Genomic DNA, 14362 nt, shown 5'->3' on the forward strand with positions numbered 1-14362 from the left:
AATGCATACATGTATAAAATAGTTTGTTTTTCAGGGTGCACTGTTTGATTTATGTTGTGGCTGAAATTGCTGATATATATAAATAAAATATTAAAATTTGCTGAAAGTGTGTTTTCCACATTCGGCTATGTAATTGACTCTCTGAAAGTAAAATAGTCAATGTCCCCTCTAAACCGGAATCCTCTCTAAACCGGAATTTCCTCACGGTCCCGGGGTTTTCTGGTTTAGAGGGGTTCCACTGTACTTAAAGAGCTAGCTGCTTTTGTCAGGATTCACAGAGCTTTAAGTCATTTTTCTTGTGCAGGGAAAACTCTTTCAATATTGAATTTATTTGAATGAAATTGTGTACATTCATAAATGGCATTTATAGGAAGTGCGGAGTAAAAGAAATTCAACTCTCTTCAGTATTTTAGGAGTATTTTAGGAGTAATTGCCCTTTACTGACTTTTGCATGCATTTTAATGTATTAGTCTGTGTGATATAATATGCACGTTGATGGACTGGCCTTTATGACCTATACATGATGATGGACTGGCCTTTATGACCTATGCATGATGATGGACTGGCCTTTATGACCTATGCATGTTAATGGACTGGCCTTCATGACCTATGCATGATGATGGACTGGCCTTTATGACCTATGCATGTTGATGGACTGGCCTTTATGACCTATGCATGATGATGGACTGGCCTTTATGACCTCTGCATGTTAATGGACTTGTCTATATGACCTATGCATGATGATGGCATGTCCTTTATTACCTATGCATGTTAATGGACTTGTCCATATGACCTATGCATATTGATGGACTGGCCTCACTGACTTATGCATTTTGATAGACTTGCCTATATGACATGTGCATGTTGATTGACTGGCCTTTACGTCCTTTGCATGTTGATGGACTGGCCCCTATCATCTATGCATGTTGATAGACTGGCCAGATCACCTATGCATGTTGATGGACTGGCCTATATAACCTATACATGTTGATGGACTGGCCTATATCACCTATGCATATTGATGGACTGGCCTGTATGACCTATGCATGTTGATGAACTGGCCTTTTATGACCTTTGCATTATGATGGACTTGCCTTTATGACCTATGCATGTTGATGGACAGGTCTAAATGACCTATGCATGTTGATGGACTGGCCTGTATCACCCATGCATGATGATGGACTGGCCTTTATGACCTATGCAAGTTGAAGGACTGGCCTAAATCACCTATGCATGATGATGGACATGCCTTTATGACCTATGCATGTTGATGGACTTGCCTTTATGACATATTCATTTTAATGGACTGGCCTTTATGATTAATGCATGTTGATGGACTGGCCTTGATGGTCTATGCATGATGATGGACTGGCGTTTATGACCTATGCATCTATACATGATGATGGTCTGGTCATTACCTATGCATATTGATGGACTGGCCTTTATGACCTATACATATTGATGGACTGGCCTTTATGACAAATACATGTTGATGGACTGGCCTATATCCCCAATGCATGTTGTTGGACTTGCCTATATTGTATGTTTCCACTGCATGTCTATCTCTCGCAGCATGTACTCATGTGTATCTGCCTCTGTACTTTGTCTGCAGGGTGACACCGGTGTGGCCACCCTCAGTCTGCATGATGACAAGGTAAACTGGACATGTATACTGGCTGCATGTTGCCATGGATACCCACAACATCAACACAGTCTCTTCTCTTTTCACACATTTAATAACCTGACACAGTCCTTTATGCAGAAATGTATCACAAATCTGCAGTGATTATTATAGTATTAAATTTATATTTTAGTATTACCAAATGTAAATCAAGAACTAAATACAAAAAATAATCTTTATGCTATAGTCTATTACATAATTATTTTTTGAAACATGATGCATTCCAATAATTCTGACTTTTGATAAACAATTGCTCCAGGAAAGAAAGCATGCTAAATTGCATGGAAGAATATCATTGCGATGGTTGTATTTGTTATAAATAGTTCGGTAATCACTTAATAGTGTTTCTGTATTCAAATTGATGTTTGTTTATATGAACCAATATAGAAAACAATTCTACAAAACAAACACAAAAATGTATAAGAGTGGAAGAGGTTTATGACCAAATTTTGTTTTTGTCGCAAGATGTGAACAAAAGAAATCAAAAAATAATTAATCATAAGAGAGAAATATTTGCTAAAAGAAGTAATACCAATAACAGACATCAATGAAACACTGACACAGCATATAATTTGAAATATACAAAATATGTTGTCTAGCCACGCCTTAGATAGACAAACATCTTGGTATGTTGCGCATCCCTTCACACACAGTATACATACCTTGGCTCTTATGATTAATAACAAGTATTACCTGTTCAGTAGAGCAGATCGGTTTTTAAACGTTGTATACCATTCTTTTGCACTTATGTGGGAATAATGTAACTTGATGTGAACGACCTTTTTATTGTAAAGTAAAATCAAATGTGACTTTTTAAAATTGAGCCTTGTCCTGGGAAAAAAGGTCTTAATGCATGTGTGTAAGGTGAAGTTTCAGATTAGCCTGTACAGTCCACACAGGCTAATAAAGGAAGATACTTACAGCCTAAACTGTATTTTCGCAAAGAAGATACTAACTCTAAGCAAAAAAGTGCAATAAAAGCGGAAAGTATTGTCCCTGATAAGCCTGTGCAGACAAACATTCAGTAAGACCCATTTTCACAGAACGAGACTAAAATAAAAGATGGAGGTAAAATTTTACATGACAAGATTTAAAGAGCACATCTAGACTCCCCCACTGTATTATAGAGTACAAAGGATGGCAAGAGTAAGCAGGGCCACTCCAGCTCCTCGGATGAAGACACCAAGAAGAAACCCCAGAAGATGAGTGACTTCATTGATGAGGCTGTCAAAGTGCACAATGACCTCAGGTCCATACCTTATACGTCTTTGATTGTCGAACGTGCTCATGTGTCTAACGTGAATAATCAGCCAGTTCTTACAATAGATCTTTATTAATGGAATGTGTTTCTACTCCATTGTTGAACTGATCTTTGATATATATTTAAGTACCACACCTAGGCATGATGTGCTCAAGTTAAGCATAGTTACCACTCTAGATTCCGCATTTTTTATCCTATCTTGATGAAAGTTGGTCAAAAGGTTTATCTAGACAATATCTTTGCCAGCTTTGAATCTGATTAAAGTGAGTAAAAAACTAGGTCACCAAGTTAGATCTTAGAAAAACCATGTCATTGTCTACATCTAGCGCCTTACTTCTCTAGAGGCCACATTTTTTATCTTGATGAAATTTGGTCAGAATGTTTATCTTGACAATATCTATGCGATATTCAAATCTGGTTTAAGTTGGATCAACAACTTTTTCATAAAGTAAAATCTTATAAAAAAACAACCTGTTACCATTTTAGTAGCCACATTTATGACTCATTCTTGATAAATAAGGATCCAAAGATTGATCTTGACAATATCTATGCCATGTTAAAATCTAGGTCAAAATTGGCAGGAAACATGGTCACCAAGTCCACTTCTAGAAAAAAAAGTTTCCACTCTAGATGCCACATTTATGACTCGTTTTTCATAAAACTTGGTCAGAATGTTTATTTTGACTATAACTATGGCAAGTTTGAATTTGGGCAATGTGGGATAAAAAATTTAGTCACCAGATAAGCTTTATCTTCAAAACATTTTGGTCTGTAGCTGCATTTGATATGTAACAAAAGGACTGTTTGTCAAGTGAACAATAAAGCGACATCATGGCCCTCTAGTTACATTGTACATTGTATAATGTTTCCTCAAGGCACAAGCATAATTGTATTGTATTTACAATAATTATGTAGGGCCAAGCACGGAACAGGAAAACTGAAACATGCCAAAGATTTGTCAGCATTTGCTCAAAAGTGGGCGGAGCACCTTGCGTCCAAAGATCTGTTTGAACACAGCGACTGCATGCTGGATGGAGAAAGGCTTGGTGAGAATGTCTGCTGCAAATGGTCCTCGGCAGGGGCGGACTACACAGGTGAGCGTTCCTCTTAGTAATGGTGCACATCGTCATTTTGTGTGAAATATGCTACATTGTTTCAGTATTTAAAGTTTTGGGACAGATTACTAATAGTATGAAGTAAGGCACATCAGTTCTAACTCAGTTACTCGTTCTGTGTGTTTAGGTCGTGAGGCATGTGAGCAGTGGTACAGTGAGATCAGCAAGCATGACTTCAGCTCCGAACCCCGATCACTGGGCTCGGGTAAGTAACCAACATCCACCAGAGGACGATATGAAGAAATACTTCCCATGCTTGTAATGATCCTTTTTTATTATAATCAGGTGGGTAGTTGTAGTTGATTATGTGTGGAGTTATAGTTAATTATGTGTGTAGTTGCAGTTGATTAGGTGTGTAGTTGCAGTTGATTATGTGTGTAGTTGATTAGGTGTGAAGCTGTAGTTGATTAGGTATGTAGTTGATAATCTGTGTAGTTGCAGTTAATAAGGTGTGTAGTTTCAGATGATTATGTGTGTAGTTTTAGTTGATTAGGTGTGTAGTTGTAGTTGATTATGTTTGTAGTTGCAGTTGATTATGTGTGTAGTTGCAGTTGATTATGTGTGTAGTTGTAGTTTATTAGGTGTATAGTTGTAGTTGATTAGGTGTGTAGTTTCAGTTGATTGTGTGTGTGTGTAGTTGTAGTTGATTAGGTGTGTAGTTGTAGTTAATAAGGTATGGAGTTGATTAGGTATGTAGTTGTAGTTGATTATGTGTGTAGTTGCAGTTGATTGTGTGTGTAGTTGTAGTTGATAAGGTTGTAGTTGATTAGGTATGTAGTTGATAATGTGTAGTTGTAGTTGATTAGGTATGTAGTTGTAGTTGATTATGTGTAGTTGTAGTTGATTAGGTGTGTAGTTGCAGTTGATTGTGTTTGTAGTTGTAGTTGATAAGGTTGTAGTTGATTAGGTATGTAGTTGTAGTTCATTAGGTGTGTAGTTGTAGTTGATTAGGTGTGTAGTTGTAGTTGATAATATGTGTAGATGTAGTTGATTAGGTATGTAGTTGCAGTTAATTAGGTGTGTAGTTGTAGTTGATAATGTGTGTAGTTGCAGTTAATTAGGTATGTAGTTGTAGTTGATTATGTGTTTATTTGTATGGGATTAGGTGTGTAATTGTAGTTGATAAGTTGTATGTAGTTGTGGTTGATTAGGTATGTAGTTGTAGTTGATCAGGTATATAGTTGTAGTTGATTAGGTGTGTAGTTGTAGTTAGGTCTTAACCTGAATGCTCTAGGTATTTTTTAATTGATTTTTCACAGAAAAGGCAAGCTATTCTCATGGTCCAATGTCGGCATCCAAGCTAGTTTAAAAATATCTTCTAGTTTCTTAGGAATAACTGACAGGACGTAATTCAATCCTCAAGTATTTAAAATGAGTTGATCAGCCAAGTTTGGTAATTCAAGTATGAAATTTGAGGAAGAATAAGGGATGCGCTACAAATTTCCAAATATACTTTACAGTGTATGCAAGGTAACGTTTTTAGTTTAATTATTTTCTCAGGAATTGCTTGAGGTAAAATAAAAAGGTATCCTTTATTCCCTTTATCAATGGATTTCCAAATTAACAGGTCTTTGCTGTGCAAAAAGTAAAGAGTACAGAAGGACCAAAATTGTCCGTTACTTAATAAACAAGATTTCTTTAGATCCAATTAACATTAGAATGTGAATGCTGCCGTTTGTGACGCTGCTTTGCCCACAAGATCCGAAATATCGAAATCCATGTAATTACAAAATCCCAGGAAATGTATAGTTTACTTGTTAGACTTAACAATGTTAAGTTATTTAATATGGTAAAAAAATGGAATATATGAAGTGTTAAAATGAATCCTTTAATTATTTTGAACATATTAATATAGTGTTCTTTGATAACCTGGATTTCGATACTTGTTTTCTGTATTTAATCGTAGGTAGCTTACAAGCAAACCTATGTCTGGATTGCACTTGGTGCCATTGAGGTAAAAGTCGTCTTACAAGCAAACCTATGTCTGGATTGCACTTGTTGCCATTGAGGTAAAGGTCGTCTTACAAGCAAACCTATGTCTGGATTGCACTTGGTGCCATTGAGGTAAAGGTCGTCTTACAAGCAAACCTATGTCTGAATTGCACTTGGTGCCATTGAGGTAAAGGTCGTCTTACAAGCAAACTTATGTCTGGATTGCACTTGGTGCCATTGAGGTAAAGGTCATCTTACAAGCAAACCTATGTCTGGATTGCACTTGGTGCCATTGAGGTAAAGGTTGTCTTACAAGCAAACCTATGTCTGGATTGCACTTGGTGCCATTGAGGTAAAGGTCGTCTTACAAGCAAACCTATGTCTGGATTGCACTTGGTGCCATTGAGGTAAAGGTCGTCTTACAAGCAAACCTATGTCTAGATTGCACTTGTTGCCATTGAGGTAAAGGTCGTCTTTTACTAATGAAAACCCCATTTTCCCAAGGTTGTGTTATTCAAGGTACAGCTAGACTGTTGCGACTCCCTGCCAAATAAAACCAAAACATAGAAATTAGACCTGCCATGCTATTCTCACATTGTAAAAAAGCTACAGTTATTGTATTTGTAGTTCCTATTTATTATTTATTTTCAGGTCATTTCACCCAAATGGTATGGAATGGATCAAAGGAAATGGGAATTGGCAAGGCAAAAACCTCTAAAGGAAAGTGCATTGTTGTTGCCAACTACCGACCTGCCGGCAATATTGTTGGCCATTTTGTTGAAAATGTTCCACCATTGAAGAAGTAGACAATCTACTTTTTTCTTTTGAATAAGATTTTTTAGACTTTGTTTTTATTTCTTTCTATTCAGCTTTCTGTCTATATATACATTGTTTATCATATACATTCCATTTTGTTTAGAATATGCATTCCATTTTGTGATAAAAATAAGTTTAATTTACTAGTGAATTCGTATATAAATATAACCTTGTTTACCATATGCATTCCATTTTGATTGAAAATTCTGTTTAATTCTATGCAGCAATTGTTTTGAAACAGATATCTATGTTTGATATCATAATTTTCATTTCCATGATTTAACATTTAACAATGATTTATAATCATTTTTATGAGGCTTTTTTATTGACATTCATGTCTTAATTGTTATGTTATGAGAGTTATTGTCTTATTCTTGTTGATGTAACAACGTTTTCATTGTTTTTCTTTTAATTAACTGTATTCTTACTGAAGCTTTTAATAATAATATACGAGTTGTTATAATATTCAAATAAAACAGTAAATGATTGAAGTTTATAAAGACTCGTGTATAAAGAACTCCGGAGGTTATACTGAAAATCCATCGTGCAGTAAATCCATCGTGCAGTAAAATGCAATTAGATAAAACGCACGTCGTGCGGTAAAGAACACTGGAGATGAGTCTTTTTTACCGCATCTTTACCGCACGACGTGCATCCAGTCTCATCTCCAGTGTTCTTTACTGCACGACGTGCGTTTTATCTAATTGCATTAGTCTATGGGCTGTACTAAGCGTTACTGTGGATATACAGCTGGTTATTCTCTTACTGTTCTAACGAGGCCAAACTGAAGTTATGAGGAAAACTATTAGTTTGGAAAAATACGCTATAACAGCTGTCGCTTTTTTATCCGAATTCTTACGTATCAAATAGATTTTGTTCGGGTGTAAAACAATTTCGCCGACAATTTTATCCGTCATACTCCAGGTCCGTTATTCCGTACTCTGCGCGAGATATCCGAAAATAATAATCCGAGTTTGAAGAACCTATATGCAGCAACCAATGATTTCAATCATTTTTAGCTCGGCGTTTTCGGAGAAAACCCGAGGTATTGTCATAGCCAGCTCGTCGTCTGACGTCCGCCGTCTGACGTCCGCCGTCCGCGTCGTGCTAAAACCTTAACATTGGCTCTAAAATCAAAGTGCTTCCACCTACAACTTTGAAACTTCATATGTAGATGCACCTTGATGAGTTCTACACGCCACACCCATTTTGGGGTCACTTTGTCAAAGGTCAAGGTCACTGTGACCTCTAAAAAAATAATTCTGACAAGCTTTCATTTATTCAAAACTGCACCGTAGCCGAGCGTGGCACCCGTTATGCGATGCTCTTGTTCAATGAGTTATTGCCCTTCGATATAAGTATTTCATTTTAATACCCTCCTGAAATGAGAGGCATTAAGTATTGCACATGTCAGTAAGTCTCGTAGACAGATGACCCGATTTACTTTTTAACTGTAGTACCCTTAAAGTGTGGATAAATTAATATTATCTATTTGTATTTGTAAATTAATATTGATTGGCTACAACGATTTTCCAGGGAATTGTTGCCCTTTGAGTTATAAATGTCTCGAGTATATAGTCAGGTCCCTCCGATCATTTGATCTTTGGGGGAGATATTGCCCATTTCTTTTTCCCATGCGTACAATACACCCATTCATTGACAAGCGCATGGTTATATTTAATTTCGAATAACAGCAACCGCATTTGTACAGCTGGTTTAGCCTATTGAATTGCTTGTATATCACCGGTATTGAACATAAATACTTTGAATAGAACACATCCTTGTAGCAAAGTTGACTCATATGGGTTCGCCCTTACGTTCGCAATTTTACCTTATTACAGGAATAATGTCACCAATTTAACAGCCATACCAAGCGCTATTTCGCTAGTCGAAGGTTTGGTTTGTTTAGGCGAAACCTGTATTTAGTTCTTCATAATTGGGATAGAAGCACGTAGTAAAAGAACTACTGGGTATTCAGCGTAAATATCGAATAATTGTGTTAAAATTATTATGACTGAAGAACACAATCCATGTGTTACGAGTTTTTAGATTCATTATTTGATCATCAAATAAAGGCTTCCACTTTTATTAACTTACTCCGAAAATATTTATTTTTCCTCCTGTAAATATTTGGACATATCCTGGAAAAAATACGTGGTTTATTAATTTTGATGTGACTGTACCCTTTTTAAAACACATGTATTAAGGATAGTGGACTATACGAGTAACCTTTATACATGCATTATAACATTGAAATGGTTAACAGGCTTATATTAACAATGTTTCTACTATGTGTATGAACCGCAAAGATGATCTAAACGCAGAGAAATCGTTATTGTCCATCCGTATCGTGGAGACCCACGCATGAGCGATTATGATTTCCGGCTTGTTTACTACGACGATGAATTGATAGCTGAATTGGGGTAGTTTCACGTAATTCGTGGTTTCGTCAATGCATGGAATTAGTTTTCTGAAGAGGTAAGACATTTCATATTGTACCTTATTTATTGAATATAAATCGCTTTATAATAATACACTGCGTAGCAAGTATTGTACATCTCACTGATGAGACAAGAACAATTGGACAATATCTGCGTTTTTTAGTGGATTGTATATCTGACCGCTGTCTCACTGATGAGACAAGAACAATTGGACAATATCTGCGTTTTTTAGTGGATTGTATATCTGACCGCTGTTACATAGCTTTACAATTTTTTGTTGTTGTCCGTGTATTTTGTTAGCAGAGTGAATGTACCGAAACAGCTAAATAATTTCAGACAAATTTCGTAAAACAGATAGTGTTTTTTTAGAAACCATGATACCGTTATTAAATGAAAATGAATTAAAATAGGTAGCGTGCATCATACTGATAACATTTAAATGTTGTATTAAGTATGTAAAAGGAAACGACACATTATTATATGTACATCAGATAATACTTGTTTTACGTTTATAAAAAGAAACGACGTATTAACGGTGTTATGGTTATGTTTGACACCCGAATAACGGTTACAGTAAAGAGCTACATTATCACGTTAGATGTGAATCAACGAACAGAGAGACGGTTGTTTATTTTTAATAGAGTTTTAAGTGTCTACAGGTCGTTAAAGCAGCAAATTTGCTTCATTCATAAACGTAGTGTGGGCCGCCACTCCGATTCTAAATAAAACAAATACATGCGTCATTAACAAAAAATACGTCAATTGACATTTTTGTGTGCGTACCATGGAATACCTACAGCTTTAAGGACAATTTAATGATTTACTGTTTGCTGTTAGCAACACGTTCTGATATCGGACGACATAACAACATCACAGGCATGTAAAGAGCCGTTAAGACTCTAAAATAAAACCAATACACACATGGTCGTCTCGCTAATTAATAAACACGCCTTTGGATTGTATATAAACTACTGCGTTTCTGTGAAATGTTGACAAAATATTTCAGAAATACAAAGTACTATATATATATCTCATTACATATGTAATTTAATCTTTAATGTCTTCTTGTTGACTAAAGCAGGGTTAACAGATCAACCAATGGAACGATCGGTTATAGGTTTTTTTATAGTAAATGTTAATCCCAAACGTTTCATGGAATAAATTAGCGTTCGTCATACTGCCTATCAATACTATTGCTTACTTCAAACAACATAACTCGCCGATGACGGAATTCAATATACACTGACTGTAGCGTCCGTCAACAAAGTAAAACAGCAAACGGTAGCGTCCATCAACAAAGTAAAACAGCAAACGGTATTGTTGAGTTTCAACAAAGTAAATCAGCAAACGGTATTGTTGAGTTTCAATGAGACTTGATCACCAAATTTGGTATCTTTGAAAATGTCCTTGAATGAATTTATTTACAAAACTGTAATATTTTGAATACTTTTAAATAATGATAATAACAAAGAAAATGATAAAATATGCGTAAAATGTGCCTGTCCTGGGAATCAAACCCGGTTACTCTACAAGAAAAAGCTAAAGCGCTACCACGACACTACGCCGGCTTTTCAAATTAGATGTTTGAAACTAAATGTCGAGTGTACTAGAATTACCCACTAAAAGCGTTATTTTTCGGTTTCAATTGAAGCAGACATATTTTTCACATTTTTCTTAGGCAGGAGTGTTATTTTGCTTGTTTAAAAATAATGGATATATTTATGTTTAATCTATGACACGTTTGTTGAAAATTGTTATTAAGCAAAACTGGGCAAGTCCCTTTAAATAATATGGTTTTGTTTTATTTCTTAATAATAACATTATTGAATTTCAATAGCCTGTGCTTTTATTAATTTAATCATCCAAATAATTAAGCACTAGCAAATAATGAAACGTTTCTGGATTAACGATCTACCAGTATGAACACTGATGTTTTATTACTGTAACATAAGTACATGAGTTTTGTCATATCTCGTACATTAAAGGCTTAAAATTTGCACTTACAAAATGAAGGCAAAGGACAATGCCCCCCCCCCCCAAATCAAATACCATTAACACACTTTGTCGGTTACCCCAGCGATATACCACGGCATGTTCCATGTAACAAGTAACAGTGTCGACTACAATAGTTACAATAATATTAACTGTAGCCTCCAGCTATTGGTCATTGTTTGGCTTTCAAGTGGCTGAGAACATAAATGTTTCCGCTAGGTGGATGATTATTAAATTACCATTCAACGACCAATTGTATTCGTTCATAACCGTTTTCAATGACATTCCGAATCGTGAATGTTCAGACCTAATTATGAAAAGTTGGAGAATCGGATTGTACATGATTTTCCCATAATGAATAATGAACCATCAAAGTAACAATGATCGAGACAATATATCTTGAAATAGGTTTGTTGTATTTCTATTACCAAACTCTAGTGGAAATGCACGCTCAAATTATTCATTACGTATTAAGAGATCCGTCCCAAAAACATCCTTAAATATCTAAGCTCTCATTTAAGCTATACTGGTTGTAAACAATTGCCACTGACGACAGTGTCGAGCATTGTTCTCTGGTTAGCGCATATCAGATGTGGAGTCACGTAAGGCAACTTTAAGGGTTTTGTTTAGGGTTCTACTCTGTTTACTCGGAGGTATGTTTACAAATTAATTACAAGCAAGAAATAAAACGCGTTCAGTTCGCCTTCGGTATCGTTGACATGTTCAATATGGATTAACACGTACAAATATGTGTATTGGTATTGCTGAATTGCACTGCCTTGTTGTCTGTACGAGACTTTAGCGACAAGTGAGTGAGGATTCTGACGCCCATCAGAGTATTTGAATAATACACAATTCATAGGGCGCAACATCAAAGTATTCCGACCAATAAAACACCATTTAGCTGAGTATTGATTTTTAAATCAAGAATCTAATGCAAACTTTGTTAACTGTTATATCGTTGTTCGGCATATCTTATTAAATCAATTATTTATTATAAGACATCATTTACATGCCATAAGCTCTGCGAAAATCATCGTTTAGGCCGAAGATGGAGATGATTTGATAGCATCAAACTATTCTGTACACATTATACACATTGCTAGTCGATATGAGTAAAATCAGGCGGAACAACTTACAAATTTTCAAAGCAATTGTTCGCTGTTGTAAGTGATTTCATCGAATGGAAATTTGATCGAATAGAATTATCCGTGACATTTCATAACATCCGGTCCTTAGCGCCACCTCGGAAGTTGCAGTGGCTCATGTATCAATGCATCGCAAAAAAGAGGTGGCGCCCGTGATTCACGGCCGTGAAGATATGTGGCCGACTAGTCTCCTCGTTCCTCATGCAGGCACAACGACAAAGTACCAGGATCACCACCTCTAGTTTCGTCAGGACTTGTCACAGTAATATTTACTTAAGGTTTAAAATCTAACACACTTAGTCAAACATGTGAGTATCAAAACCATGCTAAAGGAAGCCGTCAAGCGCGTCCCTTACATTGCCGACGACGGTAACTCTTAAATGTCATTTGTTAAAATGTACAACAAACTCGGGTGCCATTTTAAAATTATTTGTTTACAAGATAAGTGTTCTTGTTAGGCGGAGTACGATTATCGTCTTTGACACAGGATCATGTACGAGTGTTAAGGCACTGCAGTTCTCGTTATTGCATAACATTTGACACAACTAATCTTTCCAAGAAAATATTACCTTGTAAACATTGGATCTAAAAAGCTCCAGAAAAAGAACACACAAGAATACAATTAAAAAAAGAAAAAACGTAACCATCAACTGGGCTCGAACCACTGACCCCTGGAGTCTACCGCTTTGAACACTTGGCCATCCGTGTTCATACAAAGACAAAAACAGAACTCTCCAAATTATTCAATCGTTTCGCGTTGCAAGGCTTGATAATTTTCAGGTTTTTAAACCGTCAAAAGATGCAAATGGCAAATGGTAAATGTTCAGTATTCCTGTTTCTTCACAAATATCATAACTAAAAAGAAACTTTGCGAATCTGAAACAACTTTTTTTTTATTTTGTCAATTTACCAAAACGTGAAAAGGTCCCTTTAAAATCAGAACATTCGAGTTTATTGAGAGAGTGTCTAAACTCAAACGTCAAGTGTTTGAACTATTTATCAATGAATGCTAACCAGATAAATTTCTCTAAATAACACAAACAGGCATATTTGAGACTTTCTGAAACTATAACAAAATATATTATTTGCAATCAACAATAAATGAATTTGTCGTCGCAATATCAGATTCCGTTTTCGCGGGGAATGCAATTTCACGAAACAAATTCGCTTTAAAAAAACCTTTTAGCGTATGATACTTCTCAATACGATAATTAATGGAAAAAAAATGTTTTTTTGAATCCGCGAGCAAGATTGAACTTTAGAATTAGGTAGTATCTCAGACAACGCTGTTGAACAGCACGTTAGTTTAGGCGATGTTACATTAGGGCCGCAGTTTTGGTTTCAACCATGCTCTTACCGAAATAGTTCACTTCAGTGAAATTTGATATTTTGTGTTAAGAGCGATTGTACCATAAAAGTGGGTTGCTGGGATACAACATCTTTCCATGTTTCACTGCCTTGTCTAAATGTTATACTAATTTACACATGTGAATAAGAACAAACGCCCATGTGCACTCTACTATGTAGTAATATCACCCGTGCGATTGCCCTACATTCTGTTAGGTTGGCTTTTCAAAATTCGAAAGCTTTATAAAAGCGCTACGAAAACAAAAGCTCAAAACCACATACACCACGCGTCATGCGAAAATGGGTCTTATGAAATATGCTGCCAGCTTAGCTCCAGCCCAGCCTCCGCATCAGCACAGTCTTGTCAGAAAATGCATTCCGAGGAGTATACTTAGGAGATACGAAACCTTGTGTGCTTTTTTAAAAGAGGAAAGCGTAGCCTACGATTAGACTTCGCATGTGCGCAGGCTGGGCTTGAGCTACGCATGCCGCATATGCCATAAGACCATTTTTTTGCAAGACGCGGATGTTACCGTGTTATTTGAAAATGTTAAAAGAAAACTTATTCTTTACCAAATATCAATATACCATATGTTTAGATGACGAAGAAATAACTTCATAATAAGTTA

At 36.0% G+C, this 14362-nt stretch overlaps 2 protein-coding genes across 8 annotated transcripts in view; both read left to right on the forward strand.

Moving 5' to 3' along the window:
* The window catches only part of LOC127838324 (uncharacterized), a 66935-nt gene extending 59643 nt beyond the window's left edge, over window positions 1-7292 (forward strand). For 5 of the 6 annotated variants that reach the window (XM_052366013.1, XM_052366018.1, XM_052366016.1 and 2 more), the window contains exons 8-12: window positions 1613-1654; window positions 2809-2930; window positions 3858-4036; window positions 4185-4262; window positions 6641-7292. In XM_052366013.1, the coding sequence (XP_052221973.1) occupies window positions 1613-1654; window positions 2809-2930; window positions 3858-4036; window positions 4185-4262; window positions 6641-6795 (576 nt within the window). In that variant the 3' untranslated portion in view covers window positions 6796-7292. The remainder of the gene's footprint in view (window positions 1-1612; window positions 1655-2808; window positions 2931-3857; window positions 4037-4184; window positions 4263-6640) is intronic. The other variant, XM_052366014.1, reaches the window with a different exon arrangement.
* Window positions 7293-7531: 239 nt separating this feature from the next.
* Window positions 7532-14362, forward strand: part of LOC127838329 (uncharacterized) — a 39723-nt gene continuing 32892 nt past the window's right edge. The window contains exon 1 of one of the 2 annotated variants that reach the window (XM_052366028.1): window positions 7532-9283. The gene's annotated coding sequence lies outside the window, so the exon portion shown is untranslated. The remainder of the gene's footprint in view (window positions 9284-14362) is intronic. The other variant, XM_052366027.1, reaches the window with a different exon arrangement.

Source organism: Dreissena polymorpha, chromosome 7 (genome assembly GCF_020536995.1).
Source record: "Dreissena polymorpha isolate Duluth1 chromosome 7, UMN_Dpol_1.0, whole genome shotgun sequence".
NCBI lineage: Eukaryota > Metazoa > Mollusca > Bivalvia > Myida > Dreissenidae > Dreissena > Dreissena polymorpha.